This window comes from Hemitrygon akajei, chromosome 10 (genome assembly GCF_048418815.1).
Source record: "Hemitrygon akajei chromosome 10, sHemAka1.3, whole genome shotgun sequence".
NCBI lineage: Eukaryota > Metazoa > Chordata > Chondrichthyes > Myliobatiformes > Dasyatidae > Hemitrygon > Hemitrygon akajei.
The window spans coordinates 111,425,851-111,444,687 of NC_133133.1; the positions used below are offsets into that span (position 1 = coordinate 111,425,851).

The 18,837-nt window shown below is 44.8% G+C and overlaps 1 protein-coding gene across 1 annotated transcript in view; it reads right to left on the bottom strand.

Moving 5' to 3' along the window:
- The window catches only part of ppm1h (protein phosphatase, Mg2+/Mn2+ dependent, 1H), a 213,854-nt gene that overhangs the window by 59,840 nt on the left and 135,177 nt on the right, over nucleotides 1-18,837 (bottom strand). Inside the window, exon 5 of the mRNA XM_073058736.1 lies at nucleotides 14,506-14,590. Within this exon, the coding sequence (XP_072914837.1) occupies nucleotides 14,506-14,590 (85 nt within the window). The remainder of the gene's footprint in view (nucleotides 1-14,505; nucleotides 14,591-18,837) is intronic.

Here is an 18,837-nt window from a genome sequence, read left to right on the forward strand (position 1 = left end):
GAGAGCAAGCTGTTGTCCATGTAGCAGCCTCTGTCCCGCTCTCCACACAGCTGATGAACCAGCTGCATGGCAGGAGTTGCCAGTCAGCATTGAACTCAATGTAGCACTGCCTTACAGACTCCAGCTCTAGGCTTGTCCTCGGGGTTTACTCCCCAAGACTTCCCCATGAGTGGGTAGAGTCATAAGGCAGCATCAGTTTGAGATCAGAGTTTTCCTTCTCCTCAATGAGCTTCCAGACATTGCTGATGAGCTGTATCTGCCCAGAATTAAACAATCAATTTTGAAATTATTTATCCTTAAGGTGTAACAGATACCATCAAGATCATGTTAGAGTCGTGGAGTAATGCAGTGTGGAAACAGGCCCTTAGTCCAAGATATTCACTTAACAGAGCTGTTAGAAAGCATGCTTCAAAATGGCCAGTTCCATGTTGAATGAGGTGGGCTCGCAGCAGGTGGAGTATTCAGAAGAATGGTCTTCCTCGGGGAAGTGTGCTGTACGACATCTACACGGATGACCAACCTATAGATGACGTCACACGCTGATTTATATATGCTGACGACTTATGCATCTCTGCCCAAAGCACTGATATTAACACCGCGGAGAAAACGCTTTCTGAGGCCTGGGAGGGACTAACATCCTATGATGAAGAAAACCACCTCCGCGCAAGCCCATCAAAGACACAAGTTTGTGCATTCCACCTCAGGAACCGTTAAGCCAAACGACAGCTTAAAGTAACCTGGTGTGGAGCCACACTGACGCATCGCGAGCACCCTATCTACTTAGGAGTCACCCTTGACAGATGCCTCACTTTCAAGAACCACATCAATAAGACAAAGGCAAAAGTGAACGCACAAAACAACATCCTGAATAAGCTCACTAACACAAAATGGGGAGCAAGCCCGAAAACATTGAGATCCAGTGCACTTGCTCTTTGCTATTCCACTGCCGAATACGCCTGCCCTGCATGGGAAAGATATACTCATGCTAAGAAGGTGGATGCCGTTCTGAATGCAAGCTGCCAACTTATCATAGGTTGTTTAAAACCAACAAACACCTGTATATCCTGGCGGGTATTGATCCCCGTGATATAAGAAGAACGGTAGCCAGCAAGAAAGAACGACTCCGTCAAACATTAGATGAGAGGCACCCTCTACATGGTCATACACCCACACCCAGCCGCCTAAAGTCAAGGAAGAGCTTCATGAACAGTGTTGTTCCGTTACAATCAACCCCATCTGAAGCCCGCATCGCCTTGTGGAAAGACCGGCTCGCCAGTCTCAAACAACCCCGAATGATGGAAATTCCACCGGATGAAAGCCTTCCCCCAGGAGCTAGTTGCAACTGGGCAATCCGGAAGTGCCTTAACAGACTTAGGACTGGTGTAGGTCGTTCAAAGGCGTCACTAAGCAAATGGGGATATACAACCAGCCCGACAACTTGTGAATGTGGAACTGAGCCACAAACTATGCAACTTCTCCTGCAATGCCCATCGCTAGAGGGACCCTGTACTGTTGCAGATCTTGCTGAATTCAACAACAAGGTGCAAAAATGTGTCCATTTCTGGCTGGGCCATGTACAGACTGTCTGTGGACACGATAAGAAGTCGTCTATGCCAGCCACAGCATCCTCCTTGTTAGTCCCAGTTGCCCATAACCTGCACGCACCATCCAAATGCCTCTTCAATTGTATCACGTCCTCTATTGCTCATTGCTGGAAAACATGGTGAAAGAATTTCTCCCTAATCACTGAGATACTTGGGGTCAGTCGCTTCCTTCTAATCTTAATCACCCCTTTGATCTTTACTATCTACATCCTGCTCTTCTTAGGCTTACCCTAAAATACATCAACACTCTGGTAACATTGCTTCCTTTGCATGTGCTATTATTCTCAGTTTCATTAACCATCAGTTTAAACCTTTATTTGTATATCGAAACATACAGCAAATAGGCGTTGTCTTGTGTCAAATCAAACTAGCAAAGATTGTGCTGGGCAGCTCACAAGTGTCAAAATGCTTCCGGTGTCAACATAGCGTGCCCACAGCTCAATAACCCAACTCCAACAGTACGCCTTTGGAATATGGGAGATATCTGGAGAACGTGGAGGAAACCCATGTGGGCATGGATGGGGAGTACATACAAACTTACAGCTTGGTGCTATAAATGGCCTAATAAGACAATGCTCCTTTGTCTTATGGCCGAAGGAAAGCGGAGCCTTGGCTGGCAACAATGGAATGGTGAAAGTCAGGTAAAACATGGAACTAGAAAAGGAGGAAGACAGTGAACTTAGAAGGGTTGAACAGCATAAACAGTCACAGAGGTGGGGAACACAATGCTATGCAGACACTTAAAATAAGAACCAAATATTTTAAAACTGCCAACATTTAAACTATGAGTCACTACCCTGTAATCACTAAACTGAAGACCCACAGAAATAGGACAAAGATCAATCAATTCTTATATGAACTATTGTCTGACAAGGAAAATGAAACCTAGTGATTCTGTAACACCACTCTCCCACCTGACTGAGGAGCCGAGCTGAGAATTTGGAGTGAGTGTGCTGCCACCTAGCTTCAGCCCTTTATTCCTGAAGTTTCGAATGAGCATGTTTAAAATCACTCCCTCGACACTTGATCGTACGGCAGAGTCTCTGTTCTGCCAGGAAATTCAGAACTCTTTTCCAATTGAGACTCACCTTTGCAACTCTGAAGAAATGTCCTCAACAAGGTTGGTGCTATTCCACGTGCAATGGTCCTTTATTGGAGCATCACAGGGAACTCTGCACCACAATCTTCTGTCAGCTGTTCTAAGAGGACCACAACCTTGCAGCAGTTTGGAGGCTTGCATGCTTCAATGACCCAGAGAGCTATGCTGGCTGCAGTCAAGGCCTTGTGCTTTTGTTCTTGGTAGGGTCATCCATGCCAAACAGGTCAAAGGGTAGAGACCGATTAAAAGTGGTCCAACGGTCCTCCAGGTTCGGTGGGGTTGGGGGAGGGGGGGGTTCAGCTCACGGTGAACAAACCCTGACTGGTCAAACAAATATGTTGTGGAAACAGCAATAAAGAATCCTTCTACATCTGTGCATGACAGAATTGAGGACCCTGAGCCACACAACAGAGAAGATAGCCAAGGACAGACAGAGGTGGAGGACCTTCATTGCTGACCTAAACATCGGCAGTGTATCGGGCAGTAAATTATTTCCATCAGAAGAAGGATGAGTCCTAAAGTGCTGATATTCCTAAACTGTCAGATTCATCATACCTCCCCACAGCAAAACGAATCAATTCTCCTCTCCCACCTCCACAACCCCAGCCTGCAGGGCATACTGTGTACCTCAGATTACCTCACTTCAGATTTCTGGATCAATGGAGTCTCTTCTGGGGACCAATATCCTTGTTGGGCAGGGGGATGGGAATGGAGTGTTTAGGCTGAGGATGGGCAGATGGTTCACAGATAGAGGGAGTGTATAGTGAGACTGCTAGCAAAGACAGGCTGATAAGAGGGCAAAAATGCACTCAACAGGAGAAGTTGCAATGTAAAGGGGCCAAAATTGAAAAGGGTGATGAATATAGGACTGAAGGCGTTTTATTTGCAACACACACAGTATACAGAATAAGGTAGATGAACTTGGAGCACGGTTACAGATTAGCATATATGACATTGTGAGCAATCGAATCGTGGCTGAAAGAAGATTATAGCTGGGAGCTTAACATTCAAGGATAAACATTGTATGAAAAGGACAGGCAGGTAGGCAGAGGGAATCAGGTAGCTCTGTTGGTAAAAAAAAAGAAATCAAATCTTTAGAAAGAGGATTGGAAGGTGTAGAATCATTGTGGTTAGAGCTAAGAAAGTGCAAGGGTAAAAAGCATTAATAAGAGTTATATCAAACCTCCGAACAGAAGCAAAGATGTGGTCTACAAATTACCAGGGGAAATAGAAAATGCCTATCAAAAGGGCAATGTTACAACAGTCATGGGGGATTTCAATATGCAGGGAAAATCAAGTTGTTCTTGGATCCCAAGAGGGGGAATTTGTAGAATACTTTCAAGGGGGGGTGGTGGTGTTAATCACAACCGCAATATAGATGATAAGTCAACTATAAGTCACTTATAAATGGCTAATACACTCAATTTTGTTTCTAAAAGTGTTTATTTAACGCATTTAATATTAAACACACAGCACATATTTTCCTTGCATGAACATAGTGATAAGTCAATTATAACATTTATAAATCAATAGCATCATAACATTTTAAGTAACATTTGGATATTAAACACACAGTGCATATTTTCCTCATATGAACATATAAAATCATTGCAACACACCAATATTGCTGAATCAGTGGGAGCCCTGGGCGTGTTTCCATGCAACAAGACGGTCCCATTGAGGGATGATGGGAGACAGCAATGTCCATTCTATTCCACAATTTAGTTTTTGTTGCATTCATTGCAGAAAACCCCACTTCGCAGAGAAATGGAAGCAACGTTTTCAGTGCTTTCGTGGCTATCTCAGGATATTCAGCCTTGACTGTGATCCAGAATGCTGGCAGAGATGTTATGTCAAACATACTTTTCAGCCCACCATCATTTGCTAGCTCAAGGAGTTGATCTTTTTCCTGCGCTGACATGGATGATTCACCGGGGACATTCACAAATGGGTCAAGGACCCATTCCATTGCACATCTTGGGTCATTTGCGGTTGGGGAGTAACGTTCGAATTCTGTCGACAGCGAAGATAGGTGATTGCGCACCAGCTGTGAGAAGGACGTCTCCCAAAATCCCAGCTAATGTTGGGAACATGTCAAATATGCCCCCGTCCACTTGCCGTCCCCACAGTTCCAGTTTGGCTTTGAAAGCAGACACTTTATCTGCCAACTTGAAGACAGTTGTCATTCTCCCCTGAAGTGACAAATTGAGTTCATTGAGCAGGTTGAAGATGTCACACAGATAAGCGAGTTTTGCTATCCACTCCTCGTCACTGAAGTGTGCTGCCAGTGGTGACTTTTTTCCTGAAAGAAATCTCTGTAGCGGCTCTCTTAGCTCAAAAACCCTGGCCAGGGCTCTCCCCCTCGATAGCCTCCTGACTTCAGTGTGTGAGAGAAGGCGTTTGTGCTCTGCATCCACTTCCTCACAAAGCTGCTCAAACAGACGTGAGTTAAGGGATTTTGCTTTGATGTGATTGATAACTTCAACAACGTCACTCAATACGCTGTTAAGATCAGGTGACATTTTTTGGCTAGCCAGCATTTCCCTGTGTATGACACAGTGTGTAGACTGGCATTCAGGAGCAACCTCTTTGACTCAGGTAGTGAAACCAGACAGCTGTCCAGTCATACCTGCAGCTCCATTTGTGCATATTCCAATACAGAATGACCAGTCCAGTTTGCCTGACATGTAGTCATTCAAAGACTTGAATAGTTCTGCTCTAGTTGTGTTAGTTGGCAGCCGCAGTGTACACAACATATCCTCGTGCACATCGTCTTGAAATATATATCGCACATAAACCAGCAGTATTGCCTTGTTGTCAACATTGGTAGTCTTGTTGACCTGGCATGCCATGGTGACTCGTTAAGCTGTTCCAACAGCTGTGCTTTGATGTCCTCCGCTGTGTCATCGATTCTCCTTGAAACTGTGGTAGCTGAAAGAGAAATCTATGCCATTTTGTTAGCTGCAGCTTCTCCAACAGTTCACGGCAGCAGGCAGAATCAATGTCCTTGGCAGCAGGCCGAATCAATTCTTCAACAACAGTGAAAGGCAATACGGCTAGCCACTAAGTACGATGCTCTCAGAGCAGCAGCATTTGTGGAGGTGGTGGCTCTCAGCACTTGCTTCTGTCCTGCTTGCTCACGTTTATTCCGCTCAAAAAACTCAACGGGTTTGTCTTTAAGTGCAGGGTGCTTGGACTCAAGGTGCTGAAGCAGTTTTGAGGGCTTCATTGCCTCATTTGACAGCTTGTCTCCACATATCACACACAGGGATCTTGGAGCGTGCCAGTCACCGGTTGCATTAAAGCTGTACGTACGACTCGTTGTATTTTCTATTGAAGGAAGCTTTCTTTTTTTTTTGCAGTCTTGGCCTCAGCTGTTTCTGCCTTATCATCATCATTAGGTCTTTTATATCCCCTACCACCTCTTCCAAAGAAACTCTCAAGCGAGATTTGTTTTTTACTCATTAAGTAGTTGTAGGTTAATGACCGACTGGTGACCTCATGTGCATTCAAGTTCAACAGTGGGTGTGACAGGGAATGTGGAAAGGTGCAGCTGACTCATATCATTTCATATCGCCAAATCATATCATTTCCTTGCGGCACGGTAGCGCATTCCCCTAGCAGCAAGGGGAATCAGCCATTCTGGACTGAGTGTTGTGTAATGAACCAAAATTGATTAGAGCTTAAGGTATAGGGACCCTTAGGAGTAATTCACCCTGCAATTTGAGAGGAAGAAGCTAAAGTCAGATGTATCAGTAAATCAGCTGAGAAAAAGGAATTACAGAGGCTTGAGAGAGGAGCTGGCCAAAGTTGATTGGAAGGGGACACAAGCAGGGATGATGGCAGAGCAGCAACAGCTGGAGTTCCTGGGAGCAATTCAGAAGGCACAAGATAGATACCATAAGACCCTAAGATCCTAGGAGCAGAATTAGGCAATTTGGCTCATCATGTCTGCTAAGCCATTTCATCATGGCTGACTAATTGACAGTTGAGTAAGTTTGGTATGGGTCCCCAAATCCCAAGAACTTCCTACAGGAGCACAATTGAGAGCATCCTGACTGGCTGCTTCTCTGCCTGGTATGGGAACTGCACCTCCCTTATCACGGGATTCCGCAGAGACCGGTACAGACAGCCCAGCACATCTGCAGTTGTGAACTTCTCATGATTCAGGACATTTACAAGGCCAGGTGTGTAAAAATGGCCCATAGGATCATTGGGCCATCCCAATGATTCCAACCACAAACTGTTCCAGCTGCTACCATCCGCGAAGCGGTACCACAGCATAAAAGCCAGGACCAACAGGACCAAACAGCTTCTTCCACCAGGCCATCAGACTGATGAACTCATGCTGTTGAGTGTATTCTATATTACATTGACTGTTCTATTTATTATAAATTACTACGATTGCACATTGCACATTTAGATGGAGACGTAACTTAAAAGATTTTTACTCTCATGTATGTGAAGGATGCAAGAAATAAAGTCAATTCAATTCCATTTTCCTCTCTCAGACCAATTTGCTGCCTTCACCCCATATCCCTTCATGCTCTAACTAATCAAGAATCTATCAACCTCTGGCTTAAATATACCCAATGGCTTGCCCTCCACAGCTGCCTGTAGCAATGAATTCACAGATTCACCACCCTGGCTAAAGAAATTCCTTCTCATCTCCGTTTTAACAGGAAGTCCCTCCGTACTGAGGCAGTGAACTCTAGTCTTATTCTACCCACCATAGGAAAATTCCTCTCCACATCCGATCTGTTGAGGCCTTTCACCATTCAATAGGTTTCAATGAGGTCACCCCTCATTCTTCTGAATTCTAGAGAATACAAACCCAGAGCCATCAAATATTCCTTCTCTGACAAGCCGTTGAATCCCAGTTATTTTTGTGAACCTCTTGTGAACACTTTTCAGTGTCAGCACATTCTTTTGTAGATAAGGGGCCCAAAACCACTCACGGTACTCCAAGTGAGGCCTCACCAGTGCCTTATAAAGCCTCAACTTTACTTCCTTGGTTTTATATTCTAGTTCTCTCAAACTGAACACTAACATCGCATTTGTCTTCCTCATTACAGGCTCAACCTGCAAATTAACCTTTAGGGAATCCCAAGTTCCTCAGTACCTCTGGTTTTTCAATTTTCTCTCCACTTAGAAAATAGTTTACACTTTTATTTCTTCTACCAAAGTGCATAACCATACACTTCCTGACACTGTATTCTATCTGCCATTTCTTTGCAGTTTCTCCTAATCTGTCTAAATCCTTCTGTCGCCTCTCTACTTCCTCAAAACTGCCTGTCCTACTGCCCTTCTTTGTATTGTCTGCAAACTTGGCCACAAAGCCATCAATTCTATCATCCAAATCATTCAGATATAACATAATAAGAACCCGTGGGACACTACTAGCCAACCAGAAAAGGCTTCATTTATACCCATTCTTTGCCTCCTGCCCATCAGTCACTGCTTTATCCATGCTAGTAACTTTCCTGTAATACCATGTGCATACCTTAGGGGGTCTGTGTTGGGACCACTTCTTTTTACGTTAAGTAGCCTCATGTACAGCACCTTGTTAAAGGCCTTCTGAAGCAGGTGGTGCGGCACGGCAGCAGCTGCCTTTTGGACCTGGTGTTACTTTAATTTAATTTTCTAATTTAATTTTGAGACACAATTTTTGATTAGGACACATGGATAACAGAGCGACTATCTACCATCGCCAGATACGGCTACAATACAGAGATTGCCCAAAAACAGACCTTCATGAAGATCTGCTGGTTAAATTACGCGACCTCGGCTTGCTGAGGGGATCGGGCCTACAATCCTCAGTCGCCTGATGCTGGTGGCTGGAGGTGGGGACGTTGTAAGCGGTATGTGAGGAAGCAAGGCAAGCGGGCAGGGGTCCGTGCCAGGCAAAAAGCAAACCCTAGCCGGCCGGCTCTCCCATGTCTGCTCCCTGGACAATAAATTGGACCACATCCAACTCCAATGAAATACTCGGCGGGAGTACAGAGTCTGCTGTGCGTATGTTTTCACAGAGATGTGGCTCACTGACGGAATCCCGGATGCCGCCGTTCAGCTGGACGGGCTTGCCTTGTTTCAAGCGGACAGGGACGCAGCTCTTTCTGTTAAGATTCGCGGTGGTGGCTTATGTGTTTATATCAATACAGAATGGTGCAAGAACTCTGTGCTGGTTTCCAGATACTGCTCATACTCATATGGAGTTTGCGACTATTAGATGCAGACCATTTTATCTACCACGGGAATTCACCACTGTCCTCGTAGTCGGTGTCTACATTCCCCCCCAGTGCTAATGCTAAGGAGGCGCTCTGTGGACTATTTGGGGCTATTAGTGAACTGCAGAACGCACACCCTGATGGACTGTTTATTGTCGCCGGAGATTTTAACCACTCAAACCTTAAATCAGTGCTCCCCAAATTCCATCAGTATGTGGATTTTGCGACGAGGGGAGAGAACGTGTTGGACCTTGTTTACACAAACATCCCCGACGCGTACTGGTGGAGTTCTGCCCCTACCTCGGTTATTCAGACCACATCTCTGTTATGCTAATCCCAGCATACAGACAACTTGTCAGGTGCTCCAGACCAGTTCAGAAGCAGGTGAAAACCTGGCCAGCAGGAGCCATCTCTGCTCTTCAAGACTGCTTTGAGCACACTGACTGGCACATGTTCAGGGAGGCTGCAACCGATAGCGACTCTACCAACTTAGAGGAGTACACGACATCAGTGACCAGCTACATCAGAAAGTGCATCAACTATGTCACTGTGTCCAAGGCCATCACTACACACGCTAACCAGAAGCCATGGATGACCACGGAGGTGCGTGCGCTGCTGAGGTCCCGCGACTCCACCTTCAGAGCAGTTGACAAGGCAGCTCTAACAACAGCAAGGGCCAAACTGTCCGGGGCCATCAGAGGGGCAAAGCGTGCACACGCCCAGCGAATCCACAGTCACTTCCAGTACAGCAGCGACACGTGGCGCATGTGGAAGGGCATCCAGGACATCACCAACTACAGGACGACATCACCTGACTGTGCGGGTGATGCCTCCCTCCCAGGTGCGTCGAGCAACTTCTACGCTTGTTCTGAGGTGGAAAATGATGTGGTGGCGAGGAAGTTCACCCCTCCTACAAATGACCAGGTGCTGTGTCTCATCGTGGCCGAAGTGAGAATAACCCTGTGCAGGGTTAACCCACGGAAGGCTGCTGGACCAGACATTATTTCTGGAAGAGTGCTTAGAGGACATGCAGACCAGCTAGCAGATGTTCTCACTGACATCTTCAACATCGCCCTGAGCAGCACCATCGTTCCAATGTGCTTCAAGGCTGCACCATCGTCCCCGTGCTGAAGAAGCCTTCAGTGTCCTGCCTCAATGACTACCGTCCTGTTGCACTCACATCCATCATCATGAAGTGTTTCGAGAGGCTCGTCATGAGGCACATCAAGACCCTGCTGCCCCCCTCACTGGACCCCCTGCAGTTTGCGTACCGTCCCAACCACTCAACAGATGACGCCATTGCCACCACCCTCCACCTGGCCCTAACCCACCTGGACAAAAAAGACACATACGTTTGGATGCTGTTCATAGACTTCAGTTCAGCATTCAACACAATCATCCCTCCGAAACTGATTGGAAAGCTGAGCCTACTGGGCCTGAACACCTCCCTCTGCAACTGGATCCTAGACTTCCTGACTGGGAGACCTCAGTCAGTCCGGATCAGAGGCAGCATCTCCAACACCACCACACTGAGCACGGGAGCTCCCCAGGGCTGTGTGCTCAGTCCACTGCTGTTCACTCTGCTGACCCATGACTGTGCTGCAACACACAGCTCAAACCATATCATCAAGTTCGCCGATGACACGACCGTGGTGGGTCTCATCGGCAAGAATAACGAGTCAGCTTACAGAAGGAGTTGCAGCGGCTAACGGACTGGTGCAGAGCCAACAACCTGTCTCTTAATGTGAACAAAACAAAAGAGATGGTTGTTGACTTCAGGAGGGCACAGAGCGACCACTCCCCACTGAACATCGATGGCTCCTTGGTAGATATTGTTAAGAGCACCAAATTTCTTGGTGTTCACCTAGCGGAGAATCTCACCTGGTCCCTCAACACCAGCTACATAGCAAAGAAAGCCCAGCAGCGTCTCTACTTTCTGCGAAGGCTGAGGAAAGTCCATCTCCCACCCCCGATCCTCATCACATTCTACAGGGGTTGTATTGAAAGCATCCTGAGCAGCTGCATCACTGCCTGGTTCGGAAATTGCACCATGTGGGATCACAAGGCCCTGCAGCAGATAGTGACGTCGGCTGAGAAGATTATCAGGGTCTCTCTTCCCACTACTACGGACATTTACACCACATGCTGCATCCGCAAAGCAAACAGCAATATGAAGGACCCCACGCACCCCTCATACAAACTCTTCTCCCTCCTGCCGTCTGGGAAAAGGCACCGAAGCATTCAGGCTCTCACGACCAGACTATGTAACAGTTTTTTTCCCCCAAGCCATCAGACTCCTCAATACCCAGAGCCTGGACTGACACCAATTTACTGCCCTCTACTGTGCCTATTGTCTTGTTTATTATTTATTGTAATGCCTGCACTGTTTTGTGCACTTTATGCAGTCCTGGGTAGGTCTGTAGTCTAGTGTAGTTTTTTAATGTGTTGTTTTACTTAGTTCAGTCTAGTTTTTGTACTGTTTCATGTAACACCATGGTCCTGAAAAACATTGTCTCGCTTTTACTGTGTACTGTACCAGCAGTTATGGTCGAAATGACAATAAAAAGTGACTAGAATTGAAGATTCAAATACACAACATCAATCAATTTTCCTTTGTCTATCTTGCTTGTTACTTCTTCAAAGAATTCCAACAGATGTCAGGCAAGAGTTTTCCTTGAGGACTATGGCCTATTTTATCTGGTGCCCCAAGTGCCCTGAAATCACATCCTTAACAATGAGCTCCAACATCTTTCCAACCAGTGTGGTCAGTCTGAATGACCTGTAGTTTTCTTTCTTCTGCCTTTCTCTCTTCTTGAAGAGTAGAGTGCAATTCGCAGTTTTCCATTCCTATGGAACCATGCTAGAATTAATCGATTCTCAAAAGATCATAACTAATGCCTCCACAATCTCTACAGCCACCTCTTTCAGAACCCTGGGGTGTAACCTATTGAGTCCAGGTGACTTATCTACCTTCAGACCTTTCAGCTTCCAAGAACCTTCTCCCTAGTAATGGCAACTTCACTCACTTCTGCCCCCTGACACTCTGAAACATCTGGCATACTGCTAGTGTCTTCCACAGTGAAGAATGAAGCAAAATACTTACTGAGTTCTTTTGTCATTTCCTTCTCCAGCATCATTTTCCAGCGGTCCAATATCTACTCTCACCTCTCATTTACACTTTATATATCTGAAGCAACTTTTGGTATCCTGTTTAATTTGGCATCCTCTTTAATGATTTTCCATTAAAGGACAGGACCTCCAGGGCTGTGATCTCAGGATTGCTACCTGTACCACATGTTAGTGAAGCCAGAAGTAGGAAAATTATACAGTTCAACACATGGCTAAGGAATTGATGTAGGAGGTTGGGTATAAGTTTTTGGATCAATATCCCAGGGCTCTGCTGTTTTAGATGTGGCAGAGTGGAAGGGATTAAAGGAAGAGGGGTGGTTTTACTAGTCAGGGAAAATGTCACGGCAGTGCTCCATCAGGACAGACTGGAGAACTCGTCTATTGAGGCATTATGGGTGGAATTGAGAAAGTAAAAAGGTATGACCACATTCCGAGGGATTGAGAGGAACAAATTTGTAGAGTGATTGCAGACTGTTGCAAGAAACACAAGATTGTTACAGTAGGTGATTTTAACTTTCCACATATTGACTGAGACTCCCATACTGACAAAGGACTAGTTGGGATAAAGTTTGTCAAATGTGTTCAGGAAAGTTTCCTTAATTAGAGCATAGAAGTCCCTATGAGAGAGTGTGCACCACTAGATCTGCTAAAAGTCTCTGGCTGTCCACTCAATCTATGCCTCTTATCATCTTGTAAAGCTCTATCAATTCACCTCTCATCATCCTTCACTCTAAAGAGAAAAGGCTTAGCTCGCTCATCCTTTCCTCATAAGATATGCTCTCTAATTCAGGCAGCATCCTGGTAAATCTCCTCTGCATCCTCTCTAAAGCTTCCACATCCTTCCTATAATGAGGAAACCAGAACTGAACACAATATTCCCAGTGTGATCTAGCCTGGGTTCTATAGAGCTACAACATTACCTCACAGATGATCATTCTGATCAAGTTCAATTATCATTTAACCATACATGGATACAGCCAAACAAGACAGTGTTTCTCTAGGGTCAAGTTGCAAAGCATACACGTGCATTCATAATAGCAAGAAAGAGAAAAAAATAGCACAGTTACACATGGAAACACATTTTTAGTCCAAGACCTGAAGTGACAAGTCCTGCAAATTGATGTTTCTTGGCAGTCCAGCCTGTCATTCAACCAATCGAAAACTGGAGGGCAGCATTGATGGGAGAGGCCACCCCCAACCGAGCACGGACACCACGCTACACCACCTCCAGTGTCTCCTCACCTGAACTGCAGCAACAAGCAAACCCGGGACTTGAGGCCTAGTCCTCACTACAACCAAATCTACACTGCTGCCTCGCAGCCCGACTCACCATCAAACAAGGGAAATAGGCCTGCGGCAATCAATGTCCAACAGGGTCTTGCGATCGCAAGAGAAACATCCAAGACAGTCACTCATGGCTTCACTGCATGCCACCTTCTCACAGCAACTCCGGTGCCTTTGAGTAGCAGGCAGCAGTCCGGTCTGCATCCAGGTCAGATCCTCGGAACCCAATCCGCCTCCTCTGGCCTGCCAGCCAGACTCTCCCCCTGTAGCCCACCAGCTGGACTTTCCTCCTGTGGCCTGCCTCCTCTCCTCTCAACTGCTGGCCGGTTCCTATGACTATCTGGCCTGTTACTCTGAACAACCAGCAGCTCACTGATGAGGTAGACCTGCTGTGCCTGTAGTTATTAGAGTCCAATATAGTCTTACAATCATAAAAACACAAATTTAACAAAGAAAGGTCTCGACTCAATCCCCAGACAAACAAAGGGCAACAAACTGTACACCTTGTTCACCACCGTATCACCTTTAAGGAATCATTCTAATCACTGTTACGAATCCTACCCTGCATTCTGTCTTCAAGTCCCACCTTCCAAAGTGAATAACTTCACACTTTTCCAGATTGAACTCCATCTGCAATTCTATTAGTTTGATTAATTTGCAATGACTTCACCTAGCTTAAAGTCTGGCCAGGCCCAGCCTCACTCCTTCCCCTCATGCCCATTCTGACGTTGACAGCTTGTAATATGGATCCTGTGTGTCTCGACCTGCAACCTCCCAGTTGATAGAATATCATGTCAGAAGGCGAATACACTGCGTAAGGCACCCTTTCCATTTAAACTAATTAAAATGTCTTCTCGAAACTCAGACGCTGTCAATCACTGTGGACCTATGTCCTCGAGAAGCAGGTCTTTCCACGCTGAGATGAATGAGATGCAAAGAAGCATCAATATTGAAGCCCTTGTGTGGTACAATGTTAGCAGCCAATATAAAGGTAATTTATCAAAAGGTCCTTCAAATTATTAACAGTGAACATCCTTTATTACAACATGCCTGAAGTGATACACATCATCGAATTATTCTTTAGAGTTCTGTTACCCAGGCAACAGAAGTAACTAATTTGAAATAGAAGTAAGGGCCCCTAAGTACTTTAACTCTCTCTTACCAGGTACTGCAGCCGCTGTCTTTCAGTCTCTGGTGTAAACTCTGAGGACATTGGAATGATTTCCTTATTACGAATAATAATGGCCCTGAAATAGAATCAGAACAGTAAGGGAGAATTTAGTAAGTTCACTCTATGGATATATTGTAGTATGTTTAACAGCACATTAAAATCACGTTTAGTGAGTGTTGGTTGCTTATTTCCCTCCACGGATGCAGCCTGACCTGCTGAGTTTGTTTTATTTCAGAGATACAGCAGGGTAACAGACCCTTCCGGCCCAGTTACACCAATAAGACCAAGTCATTTACTAATCCCTGTGTCTTTGGAACGTGGGAGGAAACTGGAGAGCCTACGCCGTCACAGGGCGAATGCACAAACTCCCCACAGACAGTGGCGGCTGTGCATGCCGGTCGCTGGCGCTGTGATAGTGTTACACTAAACCGCTGCACTACCGGGCTGCCCTTCATATACCACAAAGTGTTTCTCAACATGGTTTTACAGTCTTGGCCAAATGTCCAGATTGCTTCTCAAAGTTTTTCTCTATTTGTTCAAGCTGAAGGAATCCAGACAGCTAGTCTTGAAAAACGATATTGCCACATTTTTTTCCTTGAGCCAGGTACACCAATGGTTCACCCCTCCTAACACTACCCATCCTCTTAATCCAAGTGTTTCTACTGCCCAGCAAGTTTTGGCCCAGGTGTAGAACATAAATGCAGTTGTCTCTTTATTAGATACCCCCTGTACCTAATAAAGTGGCCATGGAGCGTATGCCTGTGGCCTTCTGCTGCTGTAGCCCATCCACTTCCAGGTTCGACATGTTGTGCGTTCAGAGATGCTGAATAACTGTGGTTATTTGAATTACTATCATCTTCCTGTCAGCTTGAACCAGTCAGACTATTCACCTCTGACCCCTCTCCTCAACAAGGCATTTTCGCCCACAGAACTGCTGCTCACTGGGTGTTATTTTTGGTTTTTCACACCATTCTCTATAAACTCTGGAGACTGTTGTGCATGAAAATCCCAAGAGATCAACAGTTTCTGAGATACTCTGGTCAAGATGACGCCAGTGTACAATGCTCCCTCAGTCGACACTTTCCAGATAGCTCACAAAAATATTCTTTTTACTTCTTTTGTGTGGCTAGGTATAGTTCAAATACCATCTATAAATTTGCTGATGATACAACCATTGTTGGTAGAATCTCAGATGGAGATGAGAGGGCGTACAGGAGTGAGATACACCAGCTAGTTGAGTGGTGTCACAGCAACAACCTTGCACTCAATATCAGTAAGACGAAAGAGCTGATGTGGACTTCAGAAAGGGTTAGACAAGCGAACATGAATCAATCCTCAGAGGGATCAGAAGTGGAGAGAGTGAGCAATTTCAAGTTGCTGGATGTGAAGATCTCTGAGGATCTAATCTGGTCGCAACATATTGATGTAGTTATAAAGAAGGTAAGACAGTGGCTATAGTTCATTAGGAGTTTGAAGAGATTTGGTTTGTTAACTAAAACACTCAAAAACTTCTATAAATGTACTATGGAGCATATTCTGACAGGCTGCATCTCTGTCTGGTACGGGTGGGGTGGGGTGGGGGGGGGGGGCTACTGCACAGGACCGAAAAGCTACAGAAAGTTATAAAATTAGTCAACTCCAACTTGGGTACTAGCCTCCATAGTACCCAGGACATCTTCAAGAAGCAGTGCCTCAGAGAGGCAACATCCTTTATTAAGGACCCCCATCACCCAGGGTATGCTCTCTTCTCACTGTTACCATCAGGTAGGAGGTACAAAAGCCTGAAGGCACACACTCAGCGATTCAGGAACAGCTTCTTCCCCTCTGCTAAATGATTCTAAATGGACATTGAACCCATGAATTCTACCTCACATTAAAAAAAAATATTTTGGCCTCTATGCAAAGAAACTTCGAGACGGAGCACGAGTCAAGTGTCCATTAAACGCAGACACTGAGGAAACGAGTGAGAGTTTCAACAGCGACTGCCTTTGTTACTGGAGGATTCCGTGAGCGGCCTATCGCTGTGTGGCTCGCTGTTGCAGGCGGGTAGGCCTCTCTGCCTCGTGTGGTGTCGCTCTCCTGTGGTGAATGTCGGTGATTTCGGAGGGTGGTATCCTAGTTCTGCGTTTATGAATTAGACTACAGCATTTATGATCTGTGGACTTCTCAGACTTAATGGATTTTATATTCTGTGTTTTTTTAAAAAAAAAGTCACCCATTCCTTTTCTGTTTTGTTGTGCGAGGGAAACGTGTTTGGTGGTTGATGTTCTGTTGAACTCTATTAGTTATTTATGTGGGGCAGGGGCTGTTCTTTGGGTAGTTGATGTCCCTCTTGTCTTGTGAGGGGGGAGGGGGATTTTGGGGAACTGATGATCGGGGTGACATTTGTTTTTTGTACGGGGTGGGTGGATTTAATGTTTGTCTTAGAACTGCATATCCTTTCTTGTTTTTGTGGCTACGTTGAACCTTTGAACTCGAACCTTTGAACTCAAACCTCCCCATCTGACACCAACAATCAGTCCACGGTCAAAGTCAAATTAGATCACATTTCTTCACCATTCTGATGTTTGCTCTGAACAACTGAACCTCTTGACCATGTCTGTATGCTTTTATGCACTGAGTTTCTGTCACATGATTGGCTGAATAGATATTTGTATTAATGATCAGCTGCACTGAATAAAGTGGCTACTAAGTGTAGTATGCATGTCAGTCGAAATAATTATTGAGATTTTCATAGCTTTGTTGAAGAACATGTGAGATATTACCAAGTAGTGACTGGAATAGCAGGATCTATATACAGTGCTGTGCAAAAGGCTTGGGCACATGTAAAAAAAACCTGCAAAGTGAAGACGCTATCAAAAATAATGACATGAAAAGTTTCAAAATATCAAAAAAATTACTATGAAGAGCAGTAAACAGTAAAAATCTAAATTAAATCACCATTTGGTGACCAAATTTAAAATAGCATTAATTTTGTTATGTAGACTGTTGTAGAGTTCTATAAGAAAATCAGCTGGTAGGTTATTCCAAGCATCTTGGAGAACTTGCCACAGTTCTTTTGCTTGGACTTGAGCTATCTTGCTCGTTTCTGTCTCTCCAGGTAATCCTGGGCAGCCTTATTGATTTTGAGATCAGGGCTCCATACCATACAATCGAAAACCATTTTAAAAAATCTAGGGTGCTTAAAAGTTTTTCACAGGACTGCATTCACCCCTCACTTTAAGTTCTCCAACATTTTGTGTGTGTTGCTTAAGATTTACAGCAACAGCAGAATCTCTAGTGTTTAAGATTCTCCCAGAGCTGTTTGGATGTAGGAGAACAGGCTGGATTTTGTTAAGTAATGGTGCCACATTTTTCCATCCATTAATCATAAATATGGAGAGTTGGTTGGGCTCCCTTTGAGGGTCTTATATTCATTTCTGGCCAATTTCCCTGTTTTCAGTGCACACTATTAATTCATCAATTTCACACCACAGTAGCATAGCAATTAGTGCAGTACGATTACAGCTCAGGGTGCTTTGGAATTCAATTCCGGTACCATCTGTAAGGAGTTTGTACATTCACCCCATGAATGGCACTGGTTTCCTCTGGGTGATCCGGTTTCCTCTCATAGTCCAAAGGTGTACCGGTTAATAGCATAATTGGTCATTGTAAATTGTCCCGTGATGAGGTGAGTGTTAAACGGGCGTGTTGCTGGGTGGTGTAGCTCATTGGCCGGAAGAGCCTGTCCCGTGCTGTTTCTCTAAATAAATAACTAAATTCTCACACAGAAACTATTTTCCCCTCGATCTATTTAAACTTAATAGAAGTGGGGCATGGATTAACATGTGGAGTGCTAATGCAATTTATCTGACCAATACACAATAATTCAGATGTTTTATAAACTCCTTAGTTTCATTAAGAAGAAATGTTAGTTTAAATCTTAATGCTCCGTTTCAGATAAACACATTATCCACAGTTTCAGTGTCAGTATTTCAGAAAAGCAGCTTTGTTTATAGCTAGATAGATTAAGCCTGATTAATATTATACACTCCCACATCAAATTACTAATTTTCAACACTACACAAGTGCATGTATAAAAATATATTGTGCTACAAATTCTCTGCAATATGTCAAGCGATCCTCAATAACCCTGCAGCAATGAGGTACAGTCATGCTTGAATGATAATTGGCATTCAAATACGCCATTGTAGTTTTCCTGAAAAGAACACTGATGCACTTTTCAAATTTCCTGCAATGTATCCACAGATACGATACAACCTTGAATCAGAGGGAGAACACCCAGATCCCTTTTTATCTCAGAGCTCTGCACTCTCTCACCAT